The 17,911-nt window shown below is 43.0% G+C and overlaps 1 protein-coding gene across 8 annotated transcripts in view; it reads right to left on the bottom strand.

Moving 5' to 3' along the window:
- Positions 1 to 561: 561 nt before the first annotated feature.
- FAM53C (family with sequence similarity 53 member C) overlaps positions 562 to 17,911 on the bottom strand; it is a 59,179-nt gene continuing 41,829 nt past the window's right edge. For all 8 annotated transcript variants that reach the window (XM_069764324.1, XM_069764321.1, XM_069764327.1 and 5 more), the window contains 2 exons: positions 3,130 to 3,887; positions 562 to 3,030 (listed from right to left, as the gene is read on the bottom strand). In XM_069764324.1, coding sequence (XP_069620425.1) covers positions 2,803 to 3,030; positions 3,130 to 3,887 — 986 coding nt within the window. In that variant the 3' untranslated portion in view covers positions 562 to 2,802. The remainder of the gene's footprint in view (positions 3,031 to 3,129; positions 3,888 to 17,911) is intronic.

Here is a 17,911-nt window from a genome sequence, read left to right on the forward strand (position 1 = left end):
AAGAATAATAATTTATACAACCAATGGATGAATTTAACATCAGGTTATAAGGTTTTATTTACATAACATGGATAAGCGACATAACTTCTGTCAGGGAGTGTACACAAAGTCCTTCCCATCTCAGTAAGCAATGGCATCAGGTTTTCTGGGGGATGGGCAGGTTCTGACCCCCAACAATCCAGAGAATGAAGGAGGTTGCAGCTATGTGTTCCCTTAGTTTTCTCCAACTTACTAGAAGGGGAACGGAGTTACTCGACCCACTAACAACTGCACGGTACCGAGAAATAAGTGGGTTCATCGTTTATAGAGATTAGCATAATGCGCCTTTAAAGTTACCATAATTTGCCCTTCACTGGGAAAAAAAAGTTAACACCATCCATACATGCTGTACAAATTATCTTGTATACAAGGGAACAGTTTTTTAAACAAAAAGTGCATTTAAGACTGCTATTCCCTGCTTCTAGAGGGTAGAAAACAATAAAAAGCAAACTTCATTTCCCTAATGTGCAATGCATCAAACCAGTCAAATTTGATTTTGGGGAATATTTTTTTTTTTTTTTTATCCAGGATGGGTCATTTATGAAAAATGCTCAAAGAGTCACTTATACATTTAATACACTACTGAAAAATGGTTTGGAATTCCAGGCCATAGGTTAGGTTTTACACTGTCCCTAAGCTGCGTCATCCGACTCAGGATGAAAAAGGTGAAGTTGAGAAGAACAAATGATTCTACCACTTCACTACTTTAACCCAATGTCACACAGCCTTGATAAGTCTGAGGCAAAAGGGTATGGGCTATGCCCACACCTCTCAGTGGAAGCCAGCTGTCACCTGTGAGCAGAATTATAAAAAAGGGAACCTGTCGTGTTGAAAATGGCATCTGATTTGCAGCCAGGATGTTATCGAGCAGGAGGAGCTGATCAGATTGGTATACTTTTTTTTTTTTTATAGGAAAAGTGTCGATAAAACTGCCATTTTATTCATGGAAATTCGGGTGTTTCTATGCAAAACAGTCCAGTGGGCGGTCTTATTTAATGATTGACACAGGAAAGTCTATCACTGAGTAGGACCACCCACTGGACTCATACATACAACCACCAGAGATTTCAATGCATAAATCACAAGTTATACCACGTCTTTTCCCACTAACCTACATATCATTCCGTTCAGCTTCTCCTTCTGTTTACCATGTTGTCCACAGATCGGAGTCATGTACAACATGACACGTTCTCTTTAATCATTTATTTCTGCACAAGGTTTCCAGCGAATGTTTAGGATTTCTTCCCTAGTTTGAATTCTATGGAAAGTAAAGAGGGGGGAAAAAAAATAAAAAAATAAAAAGCTGAAATAAAAGTTTTGTATTTTTTTTTCTTTAACATTCTTAAATAGAAACTTGTTTTATGAATGTTTCCTATATCCATTTTTACCAGGTTTTCATCTCTTAGTGCTCTAGAGGTACCAGACTGTTAAAGGGGTGTATAACTAGTTCTCCATGTAGGGTGGAATATTGCAATATAGACGGTGGCACTGCTTTGCAAAGTTTTCAGTTACAGAAATTCTAGATGCAACAGGATTTTTACCATAAATTTTGGAACTGCACATTGACAAAAATAATTAATAAGTAGTGGTTTTACATATTTGACAACTTTCTGCAGACTCAAGTAGGCAGTTTTCTGTTCGTAAGGTACAGCAAACCGTGCTGTACACTGAAATACTCATATGGCTCTCATACAACATTCAAAATAATTTATCATAACCTGACTATTTTCTCTGAAGGGATCTGCAGCACACTGCTCAGTGTCATGGGGAGAAAAGGCATCATGAAGGCTGAAACAACCACCCACATTTCGTTACACGTAAATAATAAAAAATAAAACAACGCATTCCTGAAGAGTGAAAAGCATTTAGATGGGAGGTACAGGAGGATTTGGGATGTGCAGGACAAAGGTTTTACACCTGTCTGAGGTATTGGGGTGATCACTTTATGCAAGACTTGGATGGCAGTGCAGACAACAAATATGCTCAGGATGACCTGGAAGCTCCCTTTTAACTGGCCAGCAATTTAAAAGAAAAAAATTCAATAATACCGCTTCTAGAATATTTGCCACAGGCGAATATTCATACGAAACAAGAAAAAGAAAAATATACAAACACCTACAACAGTTGAAACAACATTTTTTTGTTGTGTTGTCAGCCTTCCTCAGGATACATTGGAGAACTAAAAAGGTGTCCATTATGGAACACACAGGATTGGGTTCCCCTATTGTGACGCTCTGGGCTCATGTCTTGGGGCATTCGTTTCAAAACAAGGTCTCAGCCTTTGTGCATGACCAGATTTGCCACCTTGGTTAGTTTGACTAATATCTCCCCCCCACCCCCAATAGTCACCTTAGACAAGAATTAATCACATGCCTCTATCTACATGTGATCCCCTTGGGGCAGTGCAGAACACATCCTTCCAAAAGCCATCAATATAAAAATAAAGCAATCCCACAGCACCCTTTATGTAAAGGTTTGTAACACGGTAATGAGATCCCAACTCCAGCAGAATCACTGGGAAATGAGAGATTGGGAGTACGAATGATCCTGCCTCAGGCTAATCCTTCAGCAATAGATTGGAACTTTTGGCTCTCCCCCTTACACCCTACTCCCCCAAACAATTCCTATCTGTCATGAAGGTTAGTGGAATGCTCTTGGTGCAAGTCTGCTGATGGTGGCCTGAAACAGGCACCCAGACACTCTCATTCATACGTCCACCTCACGAACAGAACTCCGTTTGTAGTATGATGTTTCCTGAGAGTGCTAATTCTCTTCAATTAGATTTAAATCCAGGTCCGCAAAATCGTGCTGGAAGAGCATTGCCTGGGAGCAGGACGAGTGATCCCTCCTAGTCATATCTTCTTCACTAAGTGCCAATGTGCAAGTTGTAACAGGACTTCCAGAAGTGCAAGGAGATTCCCCATGACAAGCCATAAAAGGAGAAGAGCTGCCTTCATCAAAGTTATCCAAGAAACACATAGCACCAGCATTCTGCAAATAAAAAAAGCATTAGTTGATGAAAAAGTTGGATACACTGACTTTAAGAAAAGTCATGACTGTTTTAAAAAAAAAACAAAAAAAACACGTTACCTGGTTCATCTTGTAGAAGTCCAGAGAAGGACGATGCCACCGTGTATCTTCCTCGTGCCTTCGCTTGATTCCACATTTCCTTGTGTCAAGGTCACAAGGCTGCGATTGGCTGCGGGGCAAACATTGCTGTCGCCGGACCAGCTCTGGTGTGGAAGGTGGGGAGCTGCTGGCTGAAGGAAGGAACCGTCCTGCATCCTTGATGTGTACAGGAGAGAGGGAAAACCGGCGCTGCAACGGAAAGCAGCTTGGCCCTTCTGTGTTCTCCCAGAATATAGTGGTTGGAGAAAGGGTGTAGGGACACGGCGATTCCCGGCACAGAGCCAGGCTAAAGAAGGGAGGGCTGTTGGCTTGGATGCAGCGAAAAGAGGCACTGGGGTCATTTTGGAACCTGAGACTGGAGACCCCTTGGGATGGACTTTGAGTCTGCACTCCCAGTCCTGCTCCAACCCCACCACTATTACATCTCCTCTTAACAGGAGTCCACACTTTAGAACCACTAGGCCTCCAAATAGGCCTCCAGCGTGATAGGTCCTCTGGCACTGATAAGGAGCGGCAGTGTCTTTTTGTAGGTGGGGCTGGAGGTGTTGCAGAATTCCCTTCCTCAGGTGCTTGTGAAGGGCTCCTGCCGTTTGGGGAGTTCTCTCTACTAAGAACAGGAAAATGGAGACTCAGACTGGAAAGATGATGGCAACCAGGTCGGATTCCGTCTTCAAGTTCAATCTGCGGACAATGACTGACAAGCCCCCAGGAGCGGTCTTCTGTAGAAAAGGAATACAGTGTTAGGTTAGATGCCACAACAGGAGACCTACACGCGTTGTAGTACATTATATGGTTTAAAGAAGACTGTCTTCATGGACACGAGGCAAAGATCAAAAACACAAATAGTCTTCTGGTATGTTAGAGCTAAAGTTCTAGGACTTTTACAACACACACACACTATATGCCACAGATCTTCCCTCTAGATTTGTGGGCAGTAAATTAAAATGGTTATCCAGCAAATAACACCTTTTATCTGCAGCTACGAGGGCATTTTTGAGCAATTTGGGCATGTCAAGACAGGACACGGAAGAAAAGACAAGTGAAGAGCAAGAAAGAATCACTTCTAATTTTTTTTTTTTTATAAAGCTATAAAAAAAAAAAAGATTTTTGCAAAAAAAAATTAAATTCCTTTACTAAACATCCCCTATAACACTCCCAAGACATTCTAGGGATATAGTTATTTATTCTATTTTTATACTTTTCTATGGCAAATTACTTGCTTTGACAGAAGCAGCATATAACATCCAAAGGCACAGATAGGGCTCTGAATTGCCTGCTAACTAAAGGGAACCACGGGCAGCATGAAACCAGGTCTGCTTGTGGCATTTCAGAGGACCGATGGCTGACTAACAAGTCTCTTGACAGGAGAGAACTGTCAATCAACAATAGATGGGAGGAAGCCGGCTAGGGAGCCATGTTGGACTAGTAAAGTGTCTCACTATAGACCCCCTGGCCAGCTTTCCAAATTGTTTCAGAGCAATAAAATATACCTGACTGCAAGTCAGCGAACAAATGTTCTGAAGAACCCTCATTCCCAATTATAAGCCTTAGTGCTCTCTTGCTAGGTCAAAAGTGGTCAGATGTTGCCTTTATTTTATTTTTGCTACTCAGCTATATATTCTGCTTTTTGGTTTTATAAAATCTGCTACCTACTTCCAGACACATGGGCCTTTTTAGTGTAAATTTTGATGGTCTTTACCAAGGAGGCGTTACCCACAAGATTCTCTGGAGTCATGTCTTTACAAAAGGAAGCTCTGTATTACACCATTAGCCGCAACCCCTTGGAAAAATTATATAAGTGAGGGCAACAGAAAAAAAAGGCCCATTAGAGTGCTTAGAGGAATTATTCCAGTGTAGTATGCGGTGTATACCTATATAATGGCCCCTGACGAAGGCTCTGCCGAAACGCGCGTCAGGGTGATGTGGACTGTGCTGACGGCTCCCCCATCCATCACTTAGGTGGTCTCCTGCTCATCTATTTAAGTATGCGAAAGCTCCAAATACTTGCTTTATTTCTATCTATAAGCTTTATATCTGAGGTAAATACTATATAGCTTTCTTATTATCACCGTTGGTCCTTCATGACCCTATAAGCTACCTCTATATTCCTGTTTATTTATACTATTCAGGAGTACCTTACCTACCGTATATTATTCTGTGGATGGTTAGAATTGTGATATTAGTCACTTAGACTAGCTATAGGGTTATCCCTCTTGCACTTTGAAGACATTTTTCAGAATAATCCTTCCTGTGTGTACTAGACTAGTACACACAGGAAGGATTATTCTGAAAAATGTCTTCAAAGTACAAGAGGGATAACCCTATAGCTGGCCATTATAGGACTTCTATGCTCCACTTTCACCAGTTGCCACCTCTTCTACAAATTCCACTCGAGTTGTTGAGAGATGACTAACTGCAGTGATCTTTCACATACACAAACCAGTGGATTCCTGTGTTTTTTTTTTTTGCTTTTTTAAACAGTAAGAGGCAGTAACAATCTGGGGGACATTATACTGCAATACTGAGCTGGATTGAGGTAAAAGACTTGTTAAAAAGTTCTACATAAACAGTGTCTCCCCCTGTCCAATTCTTTACTGTCCTTTATATTCTTCATCACCCGCCCCTCTTCAGAGAGTAAGTATAATAAAGAAATGAAAAAATAAAGAAAAGTTGCAACATTTCTATTTTGGTTGTGACATTATGCATGTGAAGAATGAAGTTTGAGCATGAATGGAAAGTATACAGTTGTGGTCAAACGTTTTGAGACTGACACAAATTTTAGTTCCCAAAGTTTGCAGCTTCAGTGTTAGATATTTTAGTTAGCGTTTCTATGGTCACTGAAGTAAAATTATCAGCATTTCTTAAACTTTTGTTAACAAATACATTAAGTTTATGCAAAAGACTCAATATTTAAAGTGTTGACCTTTATTTTCAAGACCTCTGTAATTCACCCTGGCATTGTGGCTAACGGGCTCTGGGACAAATCCTGACTGTTGACAACCCAATCTTGTCTTGACAGTTCTTGGAGTTTAACACTAATTGTGTTTGTTTGTCTACCTGCTTTTTGAAGATTGGCTACAGGTCCTCAATGGGATAGAGATCTGTGGCTACAGGTCCTCAATGGGATAGAGATCTGTGGAATTTCCTTGTATTGGACCCAAAAGTTGAATGTTTTGTTCTCAGAGTCACTTATTTATCACTTTTGTCTTGTGACATGGTTCTCCATAGGGCTGGAAAAGCATAGTCCATCATCAAATTGCTCCTGGTCATTGGGAGAAGTTGCTCTTAAAAGATGCTTAGATACGAGATTTAGAAAGGTGAGCACTACCATGAGTTCTGTATCATTCTAACAGTGAAGCATCCCGAGACAATTCATGTGTGTGAGAGGCTTTTCATCCAGGTGAGTGGGCTCACTCACCGTTTTGGCTAAAACCAAAGAATGGTATCCAAGCATACTTCAAGAGAAACTTCTCACAACAATCTAGGAACAATTTGATGATGAACAAAGGTTTCCCCAGCATGATGGAGACTATGTCAAGGCATAAGTGATAGCCAAGTGGCTCAGTGAACAAAACATTGACATTTTCGATCCATGGACAAGACACTCCACAGACCTGAATGTCAGTAAAAACCTCTCACGTCTCAGAATACAGGTGGACAGTGGAGTAACTTAAAAGTCTTGGGCCCCGATGCAAAAGGACCAACAGGGCCCCCAAATATTTTAAATCTTTAATAGCAACAGTCCTTTTCTATAGGCCAAAGGGACTTTTTGGGCCCCCTAGGCCCCAGGTGCGATTGCAACCCATTCAACTGTTGTAGTTACACCCCTGCTTGTGGACAAACAACCAGGCCAGAATTGGTTACTAACATGTAGAATTGTTAACAGAAACCAGCATGCTTGGGCAGATTTCCAAAGACTTGAGAAATAAAAAAAAAAATAAAAAGGGGGGTGGGGGGGGTGGGTGATGGGGGGTCGGCAGGACTGTAAAACACCGAGTGGTAGTTTTTAACGTTGAAAGTGAACATAAGTCAATCGAGTTAAACCTATGCTCTAACATGTTGAGCCAAAAGGAAGGCAAAAACCCCATGAGGCAATTGCCAAATGCCATATACTAGGGAGAATTCATTCATGACATCAAATACAGCAATTAGACTAGTTCCCTGGAAAAAAAAAGTCCCATCCTTGAAAACATCATCTCGTCATGCAAAGAGCTTCTTCTCAATCCTTAAATCTAGAGGCGCTCTAGCTTTCCCTGCTCCCTGAAATACTACTAATGATGGAGATGTTGGGGCCCAGTACCTTGTTGAGTTCCTGAATCATCCCTCATCTGTAACCTCCCTCACTCAGGGAAGTGGAGAGTTACTATATTTAAGAATACTCAAGCAGACTAACAAGGGAAGACATACAGGGATAAAATGAAAATACCAATCATACACTCACAAACAGCAGAGTGGAACACCAGGAACTAAAAAGGAAGGAACACCCAAATAGGAGATGAGGATATGCACACAGACAGTCACCAAGCAACAGTCTTTAGAAGAGGGGTGGGGAATCATTTTTTTCTGCCAAGGGCCATTTGGATATTTATTCCATCCTTCGGAGGGCTGTACAAACTCTGCCCACAAAGTACATCCTGACTGGCACTGGTTTCAGGATGTAATCTTTCATTGCATGCCCTTCAGTGTTCAGTAGAAGACACTGTGTGTGTGCTAACAAGGCAAGAAATTAATGAGCTGGTTGTAATCAAAATACAGCTCCCTGCCCAAGAATGCGGTCCTTAAGAATCTGTTCGGGGCCTGCAAAGGTAATCAACGGCCGTAAATGGCCCTGAGGTTCCCCATCCCTGCTTTAGAACAACACTCCCAACAAACATCTCTAATTCCACACCAGGCAGTATAAAACTAACACTGGCAATTCTGAATGCTGGGGAGAGAATGTGCATATATGTGTACATGTATATACAGGGGTTGGACAAAATAATGGAAACACCTAACGTTTTGGCATCATAATCTTCGAACATCTTATAAACATGCAAACCGTGACATATGGTAATGTTTTGTAGTTGATTATTTGTGTTATGTGATATGTGTATGTAAATTAACTGTTTGTTTTGCAGAATTGTAAGAACATTGATGATAACATGATACCAATGGCAGACCTCTCGGATTTTCTAAGAGGCCAAATTGTTGGTGCTCGTATGGCAGGCGCTAGTGTAACAAAGTGCCCGAATGCTTGGCGTGTCAAGAGGTACTGTCTCCAAAGTAATGACTGCATTTGAAAGAAGGAAAAACTTCCGCAGCAAAGCACTGGTCCGGCCGAAAGTCGAAGTTGACAGAGACACCGTCGGACTCTAAAGCAAATTGTGAGAGGATCGCAAGACCACGGCTCCGAAAATCACTGCTGAGCTCAATGAACACCTACAGAACTCAGTTTCCACGAAAACTGTTCGTCGGGGAACTGCAATTAGAAAACCGCTGCTTTCAATGACAAATGTTTCCAAGCGTTTAGAGTGGTGTAGAAACCTCCAGAATTGGTCCCTCGAGCAGTGGAAACACGTGATTCTCAGACGAATCATCATTTACCCTATTTCCGACCTCCAGCTGGCTGTACGTTTGGAGACAGCCGAAAGAAGCATTCCATCCAGACTGCCTTCTCCCAACCTTAAAACATGGTGGAGGTTCTGTGATGATCTGGGGTGCTATTTCGTGGAGATCCACCGGACCAATGATACCCTTCATGGAAGAATTAACAGCCGAGATTATTTAGGTATTTTGGGCGACCAAGTGCATCCAATGGTTGAAGCACTGTTGCCGGAGGGGAATGCCATCTTTCAGGATGATAATGCACCAATTCATACAGCTAGAATCGTTAAAGCATGGCACGAGGAACATTCTAATGAAGTTGAGCATCTCATCTGGCCCCCACAATCCCCAGACCTCAACATTATTGATCATTTATGGCCGATTTTAACTGCAGAATGGGCTAAAATTCCTATGGAAAAAATTCACACCTTGTATGAATCCATACCTCGGGGAATTGAGACTGTAATCGCCGCAAAAGGTGGACCTACACCATATTAAACTAACTTTTGTTGACGTTTTTATTATTTAGTCCAACCCATGTATGTATGTATGTATGTATGTATGTATGTATGTATGTATGTATGTATGTATGTATGTATGTATATATACACACACATATATACACATACACTGTATATAGTAAAGGGAGTAGCCATCACTGAACAGCTGAATCAAGGCAGGAAAGAGTCAGACTCAACTGAACAGATTTAACTCCTGCGCTGCTGCACTGTTTAATATGATGGTGAAGTGCTTCTAATCAGTGCAGGAGTATGTGGAATCAGACACTTTGGTCTTCTGGCTCCTCTCTGTTGCAGTAAACCCATGACATAGGGTCATGTGTAAAAGAAGGAAAACTGAAATTTGCTATTATGTAATTGCTCTGATGTTATAAGCGGTATATATACTCGAGTATAAGCCGACCCCCTTAATTTTGCAACAAAAAAACTGGGAAAACTTATTGACTCGAGTATAAGCCTAGGGTGGAAAATGCAGCAGCTACCGGTAAATGTCAAAAATAAAAATAGATACCAATAAAAGTAAAATTAATTGAGACATCAGTAGGTTAAGTGTTTTTGAATATCCATATTGAATCAGGAGCCCCATGTAATGCTCCATACAGTTCATTATGGCCCCATAAGATGCTCCATATACAGATATGCCCCATATAATGCTCCATGCAGTTCTTTATGCCCCATATAATGCTCCATGCAGTTCTTTATGGCCTCATAGATGCCCCATATAATGCTCCATGCAGTTCTTTATGGCCCCATAGATGCTCCATATAATGATCCATGCATGTCTTTATGGCCCAATGTAATGCTCCACGCAGTTCATTATGGCCCCATAGATGCCCCATAATATGCTCCATGCAGTTCTTTATGGCCCCATAGATGCTCCATATAATGATCCATGCAGGTCTTTATGGCCCAATGTAATGCTCCACGCATTTCATTATGGCCCCATAGATGCCCCATAATATGCTCCATGCAGTTCTTTATGGCCCCATGTAATGCTCCATGCAGTTCATTATGGCCCCATAGATGCCCCATAATATGCTCCATGCAGTTCTTTATGGCCCCATATAATGCTCCATACAGTTCATTACGGCCCCATAAGATGCTCCATATACAGATATGCCCCATATAATGCTCCATGCAGTTCTTTATGCCCCATATAATGCTCCATGCAGTTCATTATGGCCCCATAATATGCTCCATGCAGTTCTTTATGGCCCCATGTAATGCTCCATGCAGTTCATTATGGCCCCATAGATGCCCCATATAATGCTCCATGCAGTTCTTTATGGCCCCATAGAATGCTCCATGCAGTTCTTTATGGCCCCATAGATGCTCCATATAGCATTGTGCCACGTGTAAGGCTGCTGCTGCACTAAATATATATATATCATACTCGCCTCTCGTCGCTGCTCCTCAACGTTCCTTCTCTCCGCACTAACTGTTCAGGCAGAGGGCAGCGCGCACACTAACACGTCATCGCGTCCTCTGACCTGAACAGTCCCTGCAGAGGATGCGGAAGACAGGGCAGCGGTGGAACAAGGAAAGGTGAATATGAAATACTCATCTGCTTCCGGCGCTTCTGACGCGGTCCCTGCATGTCCCATGTCTCCGGGAGCTTCTTCCTGTAATGAGCGGTCATGTGGCACTGCTCATTACAGTAATGAATATGCAGCACCACCCCTACGGGAGTGGAGTCCATATTCATAACTTTAATGAGCGGTACCAGTGACCGCTGAACAGGGGAAGAAGCTGCCACGCCCGAAGACCGTGGGACATGCGGGGACCGCGCCAGGAGCAGGTGAGTATTTGACAGACGTCGCTCCCCCTCACCCGCCGACCCTCCCGCCTTCCATGACTCGAGTATAAGCCGAGAGGGGAACTTTCAGCCCATTTTTTTGGGGGATGAAAATCTCAGCTTATACTCGAGTATATACGGGGCATATATATATATATATATATATATATATATATATATATATATATATTATATATATATATATATATATATATATATATATATATACACACACACACACAGTTTGTGGCAAGACTAAGCCACCGATGGAAGATTCATTGTAAGGAGATAGATTGCTACACTTTTGGCTCCATCTAGTGGTGCCCATCTTTTAGGCTAGGTTCCCATTGCATTAATGGGATCGCGCTAACGCACAGCGTTGCACGGCGAAATTAACGCCGTGCAACGCGTCCGTTAGTGTGCCCATTCCCAGCAATGGGGACGCGCATCACTAGCGCGTGCCATTTTCGTCACGCGCTAGCGATGTGCCGGTGTTTTGTGGCGCGCCGCGGACGCTGCTTGCAGCGTCCGAGGCGCGCCCGAGGTCCGTTCCCCGCTCTGCGAGAGCGGGGACGTTTAACGCGACCCCTTTTAAAACATTGCGTTAGCGCAATCCGCTAGCGCTAGGCGCTAAACGGATTGCACTAACACAATCTGAACCTAGCCTAAAGCTATGCACAAAAATCAGGGTCAATCACTCTTATGCACCACTGAAAAGACAGACACCGCTGAACAGAGGCCGGAGTGCTGAGTAACTCTGCCTGCCATATTATAGTGAATAGTTCTGTCTGAATCACGTGTTTTGGAGCTTTATATGGTGATCCCAATGTAAGTGCTCAACGTAGAGAACAAAATAAATGTCAACAGGATCTTAAAAAAAAGTCATCCAAATTATGATGTACCCCAAAATGCTACCAATAAAAGCTTCAACTCACCAAAAACCAAGACCCTACTCAAGTCTATCATCTATTAATAGAAATCTAGGGGGACTCAACCTTACTGATAGCACAAAAGGTGTTGGTAACCAGGGCTGTGTAAGCCAAACCTCCGACTCCTCAATTTCCCTGACTCAGACTCCACAGCACTGGTCACTACTGAGCATGTGCATAAAGTGCAGCACAGATTCATCTCAACTAAAAGCCAAGATCATTAGATCAGGAACAGAGCAGACATTTATAGGACATTTCATAACTTTCCCAAATTGTGAAAACATTTTTTTATAGCACATCCTGCATTTAACTGGTGTACCCAATTTGTAATATATTTTAGAAGTTAAAGTCCGCCCATTTTATTCTTGGGTGCATATCTTTCACAGCCTATCCACCTGTACTTGATTTACAGCTCCAGCAGACTCCTGCTGGATAAGATGAGATATGAAACAGAAGACCACTGGAGCTGTCAATCAAGAAAAAGAGCACAAAAGACCAGAGGAATAAGGAGAAGTTCAGACAGACGCATTTTACAATCTAACTGCAATGCTTGAACTCATGAAGGGTCTCCTGATCTTAAGAGTAAGTTCACGTCAGGAGACCAAAGAGCAAGTCTGGGCCTTATGGCTAATACCGGACTATAAAATGGCAACTTCAAGCTCCTCATCCCCAATGCAAAAGGCACCAGGTCCAGGTGATAATGATACCTTTGCACCCTTTTTAGTTAAACACCTGACATTTCCAATTAAAAAGAAAGCAGTAACAGCATCTGTGCATCGTTCTCCTGACTAGTGGCTATTCTCAGGTACTGCAACTCAGCTGACTAAGTTCAATGACAGATGAATGGAAGCTCTCAAAAAAACAGCCCTTCCAGTGCATGGAGCTGTGCAGTTCCAGCCCTGTACCTGGGCAGCCATTTGCATGCGCACAATTTACCATTTGGGCAGTGTTCCCCATCAGGTCACATTTTCAGGATTTCCTTAGGTGATAATTGCATAGGTGAGATAATTGCATCATCTGCACAGGCAATAATTCCATCACCTGGGCCATATTAGGGAAAACCTGAAAACATGACCTGTTGATGGCTCTTGAGGACTGGAGTTAAGGAACACTGCATTAGGGCATGTTCACACGTCAGTTTTTATGCTGCGAAAGATGCAGCATTTTACGGTCCCAGCAAAGTGAATGAGATTTCTGAAACCTCACGCACATGTTGCCCATTATTGAAAACCTGAAGCATGTCAGTTCTATCAGCGGTTTTCACCCATCCTAAGGGTATGTTTCCACGGTCAGGATTCCCTGCACTTTGGACACAGCAGATACCCCGCTCCGCCCCCTGTTTGCGTGGTGATTGCGGAAGTGTTCAATGAACACTTCCGGAATCACCGCATCGTATTCATAGACTGGGTTATTTATCTTGTGGAGACAAAGCTTTTCCGCAAGATAATTAGACATGCTGCAGTCTGGAAAGACGCACCGCATGTCCGGTTACGAAGGGAAGCTGGGTGTCTGCACACAATGTCTGCAGCAAATAAGATAGTAAGGATATGTGCACAAGCTAAGTACCATATATACTCGAGTATAAGCCGAGATTTTCAGCCCACTTTTTTGGGCTGAAAGTCCCCCTCTCGGCTTAAACTCGAGTCATACCCAGGGGGTCAGCAGGTGAGGGGGAGCGGGGGCTGTCTAATTATACTTACCTGCTCCTGGCGCGGTCCCTGCAGATCCCTGGCTTCTCGGCGCCGCCAGCTTCCTCTTGTACTGAGCGGTCGCATGGTACCGCTCATTACAGTAATGAATATGTGGCTCCACCTCCCATAGAGGTGGAGCCGCATATTCATTACTGTAATGAGCGGTAACGGTGACCGCTCACTACAGAAAGAAGCTGCAGTGCCGGGGAAGAAGGGACTGCACAGCACCAGGAGCAGGTATGTATAAAGGGGAGGGGGAGCGCTGTGCGATACTCACCTGCTCCTCGTTTCGGCGCCGCTCCATCTTCAGCAGTGGCGCTCAGGTCAGAGGGCGCGGTGACGTGATTAGTGCACGCCCTCTGCCTGAACGCCAGTGCTGAAGATGGAGTGGCGCCGGAACGAGGAGCACGTGAATATTGAAAGTGCCAGCGGCCTGAGCGACGGAGAGGTGAGCATGTGATTTTTTTATCACAGCAAATGGGGCAAGTGTCTGTATGGAGCATCTATGGGACCATAACGTTTGTGCAGCACTGTATGGGGCCATAACGTTTGTGCAGCACTGTATGGGGCAAGTGTCTATATGGGGCCATAACGTTTGTGCAGCACTGTATGGGGCCATAACGTTTGTGCAGCACTGTATGGAGCAAGTGTCTATATGGGGCCATAACGTTTGTGCAGCACTGTATGGGGCCATAACGTTTGTGCAGCACTGTATGGGGCAAGTGTCTATATGGGGCCATAACGTTTGTGCAGCACTGTATGGGGCCATAACGTTTGTGCAGCACTGTATGGAGCAAGTGTCTATATGGGGCCATAACGTTTGTGCAGCACTGTATGGGGCAAGTGTCTATATGGGGCCATAACGTTTGTGCAGCACTGTATGGGGCCATAACGTTTGTGCAGCACTATATGGGGCAAGTGTCTGTATGGGGCCATAATCAACGTTTGGGCAGCACTATATGGGGCAAATATCTTTATGGAGCATCTTATGGGGCCATAATCAGCATTTGTGCAGCGTTATATGGGGCAAATGTGTCTATGGAGCATCTTATGGGGCCATTATTAACCTTTATGCAGGATTATATGGGGCATATTTTAATATGGAGCATCTTATGGGGCCATCATAAACTTTATGGAGCATTATATGGGGCTCCTGATTCAATATGGATATTCAAAAACACTTAACCTACTGATGTCTCAATTAATTTTATTGGTATCCATTTTTACTTTTGACATTTACCGGTAGCTGCTGCATTTCCCACCCTAGGCTTATACTGGAGTCATTAAGTTTTCCCAGTTTTTTTGTGGCAAACTTAGGGGGGGGGGGGGTCGGCTTATACTCGAGTATATACGGTAATTACACTGGTAAAATAGATAAATCGTTCCATCTATATAAATGGTTACACAGACATTTGAAGACATACAAAAGACACAAAGTAAAAAAAACAATGGAAATGTGATATGTATGACCATCAATGGGAAAAATATATACATATATAGATCTCCATCTATCCCACAGCAAATTAGTTCGTACATGTCAGAAGATTTATGATTATTAATAATAATAATATCAAACCAAACTCATCAATAAGGGATTTGTATATTGAACAAAGCCCTTCCAATATGGCTCTGATCTGCATCTAAGTATGGGCGGCAGGAGTACTTCCTAATGACACAATTAACCTAGGTCAGTAATGTTCTGGCTGTCATGATCCCGCCACTTATGGTGTCCTAGGGATGCTGTGAGTGACATCTAGGGCACCCTATGACTAGCAAGGGTGTCTAAGGCTGTCAGTGTAGTGTTCGGGTTTCTTCCAGGTGTTTTCCTTTCCAGAAAATTCCAAGGCTATTTAACTGGCTTGTAATGTTAGGTCATTGTCAATTGTAGCTTTGCTGAAGAGGTGTGTGTTTGCTCTGCGAGCGGTCTGGTATTCTGATCTTTGCTGCTTGACCTTGAATTCGTCTTGACCATCAATTTGCTTGGCCCTTTTGTCGTGATCTGCGACCTTCTTGGAATTCTGACCTCGGACTGTTTCCCGACTACACCTTTATTTCACCCCTCTATGAAGCATCATCTTGGTTTTTGACCTTGGGCCTCTTGAGTATCCAGCCTCACAGCTTGTCCGTAAGTCCTGTCCTTAGTTACCAAGCACCATGCTTTTTCTATATTAACAGCACACACTGCTGGTTGCATTCGACATATGCTACCAGATACGTATTTTTATCCATTATTGGATGGATTTGGTTCAAATATATCATCAATATATATTTATCCCATAACATTTCTGAGGTTTAAACCATAAGCTGGGTTGGTATAATGTACTACTGATAGAGTTGGTGCAAACGGATTTGCAGTATCCAGTCCAGTGGCCAGGTCACTACTGACTGGTTGCTGGATAGTAGTCCTGAGGATAGACTCCTACCTTCTGGCATCCACAACTTTCCTTTTTATTGGTACAACGTCAATGTTGTGGCACGACACATGACATCACGTTACCTGTTGTGTTTATTACCGAGTACAGGTTAAATGGTATCGGTTTGAATCATAGGATGTTAGAATTGGAAGGGGCCTCCAGGGTCATGTGTCCAACCCCCTGCTCAATGCAGGATTCACTAACCCATCTCAGACAGATGTCTGTCCAGCCTCTGTTTGAAGACTTCAATTGAAGGAGAATAGAATCATAGATTCTATTTGGTTTGGTTGTCGTACACATGCTTTGGTGCCATGAAATTTATTTCTAGCATTTATTATTGCCTTTTTCTGTAGGTTTTAAATGAGTACATCCAGCCTTCGCGGGAGCTTTAAACTGCTGAGGGGCTAGACTGCAGCGATCTGACATTGATGACCTATTCTTGAGATGGGTCATCAATAGCCAAGCCCTTGACAACCACCTTCAAGTACTTTTTACATTATTTTTTTTTTAATTTACTACGTCTTGGCAACCAATCTTTATTGGCCCATCCTCTTCCCAGTCTTTAGTATGGAGAGGAAGCCTCTCGTACAGCAGATATATGCAATACTAATTATACACCTTGGTGGGGGGGTTGCGCAGCTTATTTTTTGCTAAATTGCATAGTTCTGTAGAAATTTAGCAAAAAGTTAAATAAATGCAATATCATCACAACATGGGGGGGGGGGGGGCAGAGCAAAGTACGCCGGAGCCGGAGCTGAAGATCAGAAGAGGACGTCTTGTAACGAAGATGGGAGGCGCCGCAGCGGACCAGAGACGCCCGTTTGACCGGACCAGCAGCGGGACCGCCCCTGGGTGAGTATAAAATAACGTCTTTTTCTCCTTTTTCAGGTAACATCGGGGGCTTATCTACAGCATTACAGAATGCTGCAGATAAGCCCCTGATGACGGTGAGCTTACCTCACCCGCGAATTTCTGGGTGACAGGTTCCTTTTAATATGAAAAGCTTCAGAAATGGCCACATATCAGACAGTAACTACCTTCTGTCACACATAGTATAAATTCACATCTATATGATTAGATGTCCATACATACACTAAAGTAAAAGCTGCAGAATGGCACACACAAATCAACAGGAACACTGAAGGGGGCGTTGTGCATCAGGATACATCCATGCAGACTGATATAACCTGGAGTGGCAATTAATAGGATTTTTGCCCTATTATTTTTGGATTCTATTTACTAATGTAAAAAAAAAAAAAGACTAGAAGTCATACTTGACATTCAAAACTCAATACTTTTCAAAAAGGAACTGCACACTAATTAGCACTGATGTGCTTCAAACACTCAGTTTTCTGAATGATTTTTCATACCTCAAGTTCGCTTCACATTTAGATGTCATACACTTGACTACTGTGACGCTTTAGGAAACTGACCCTTTACCAGTCATTGGACAGTCGGGAACACCGGCTGACAGAACGGTAACACCAACCGGATGGTCTGCCGTTGGGAAACCCAACCCTTAACCTTGGATTCTTCATAACGTTAAATTACCTAATGAAGGGTCAAGTACCCAAAATATCACTGCTCTCAAGTGTATGCCATCTAAATGTTGTGAGAACCGTGGATAAAGAAAACTGAGTGCTTGAAACATATATAGTGCCTGGACAGTGGAGATCAGCTCCAGTGGGATTTGCCCCCCATCTCCAATATTATGCAGTGTGAGGGGAGTGCAGCCTGCACCTTGTGGGGTATTTTACATACAGTCCAAAGTAATCTTTCCATTTAGAGGCCCAGTAATTAGATCAGCCATTCT

This window comes from Ranitomeya imitator, chromosome 4 (assembly GCF_032444005.1).
Source record: "Ranitomeya imitator isolate aRanImi1 chromosome 4, aRanImi1.pri, whole genome shotgun sequence".
Classification (NCBI taxonomy): Eukaryota; Metazoa; Chordata; class Amphibia; order Anura; family Dendrobatidae; genus Ranitomeya; species Ranitomeya imitator.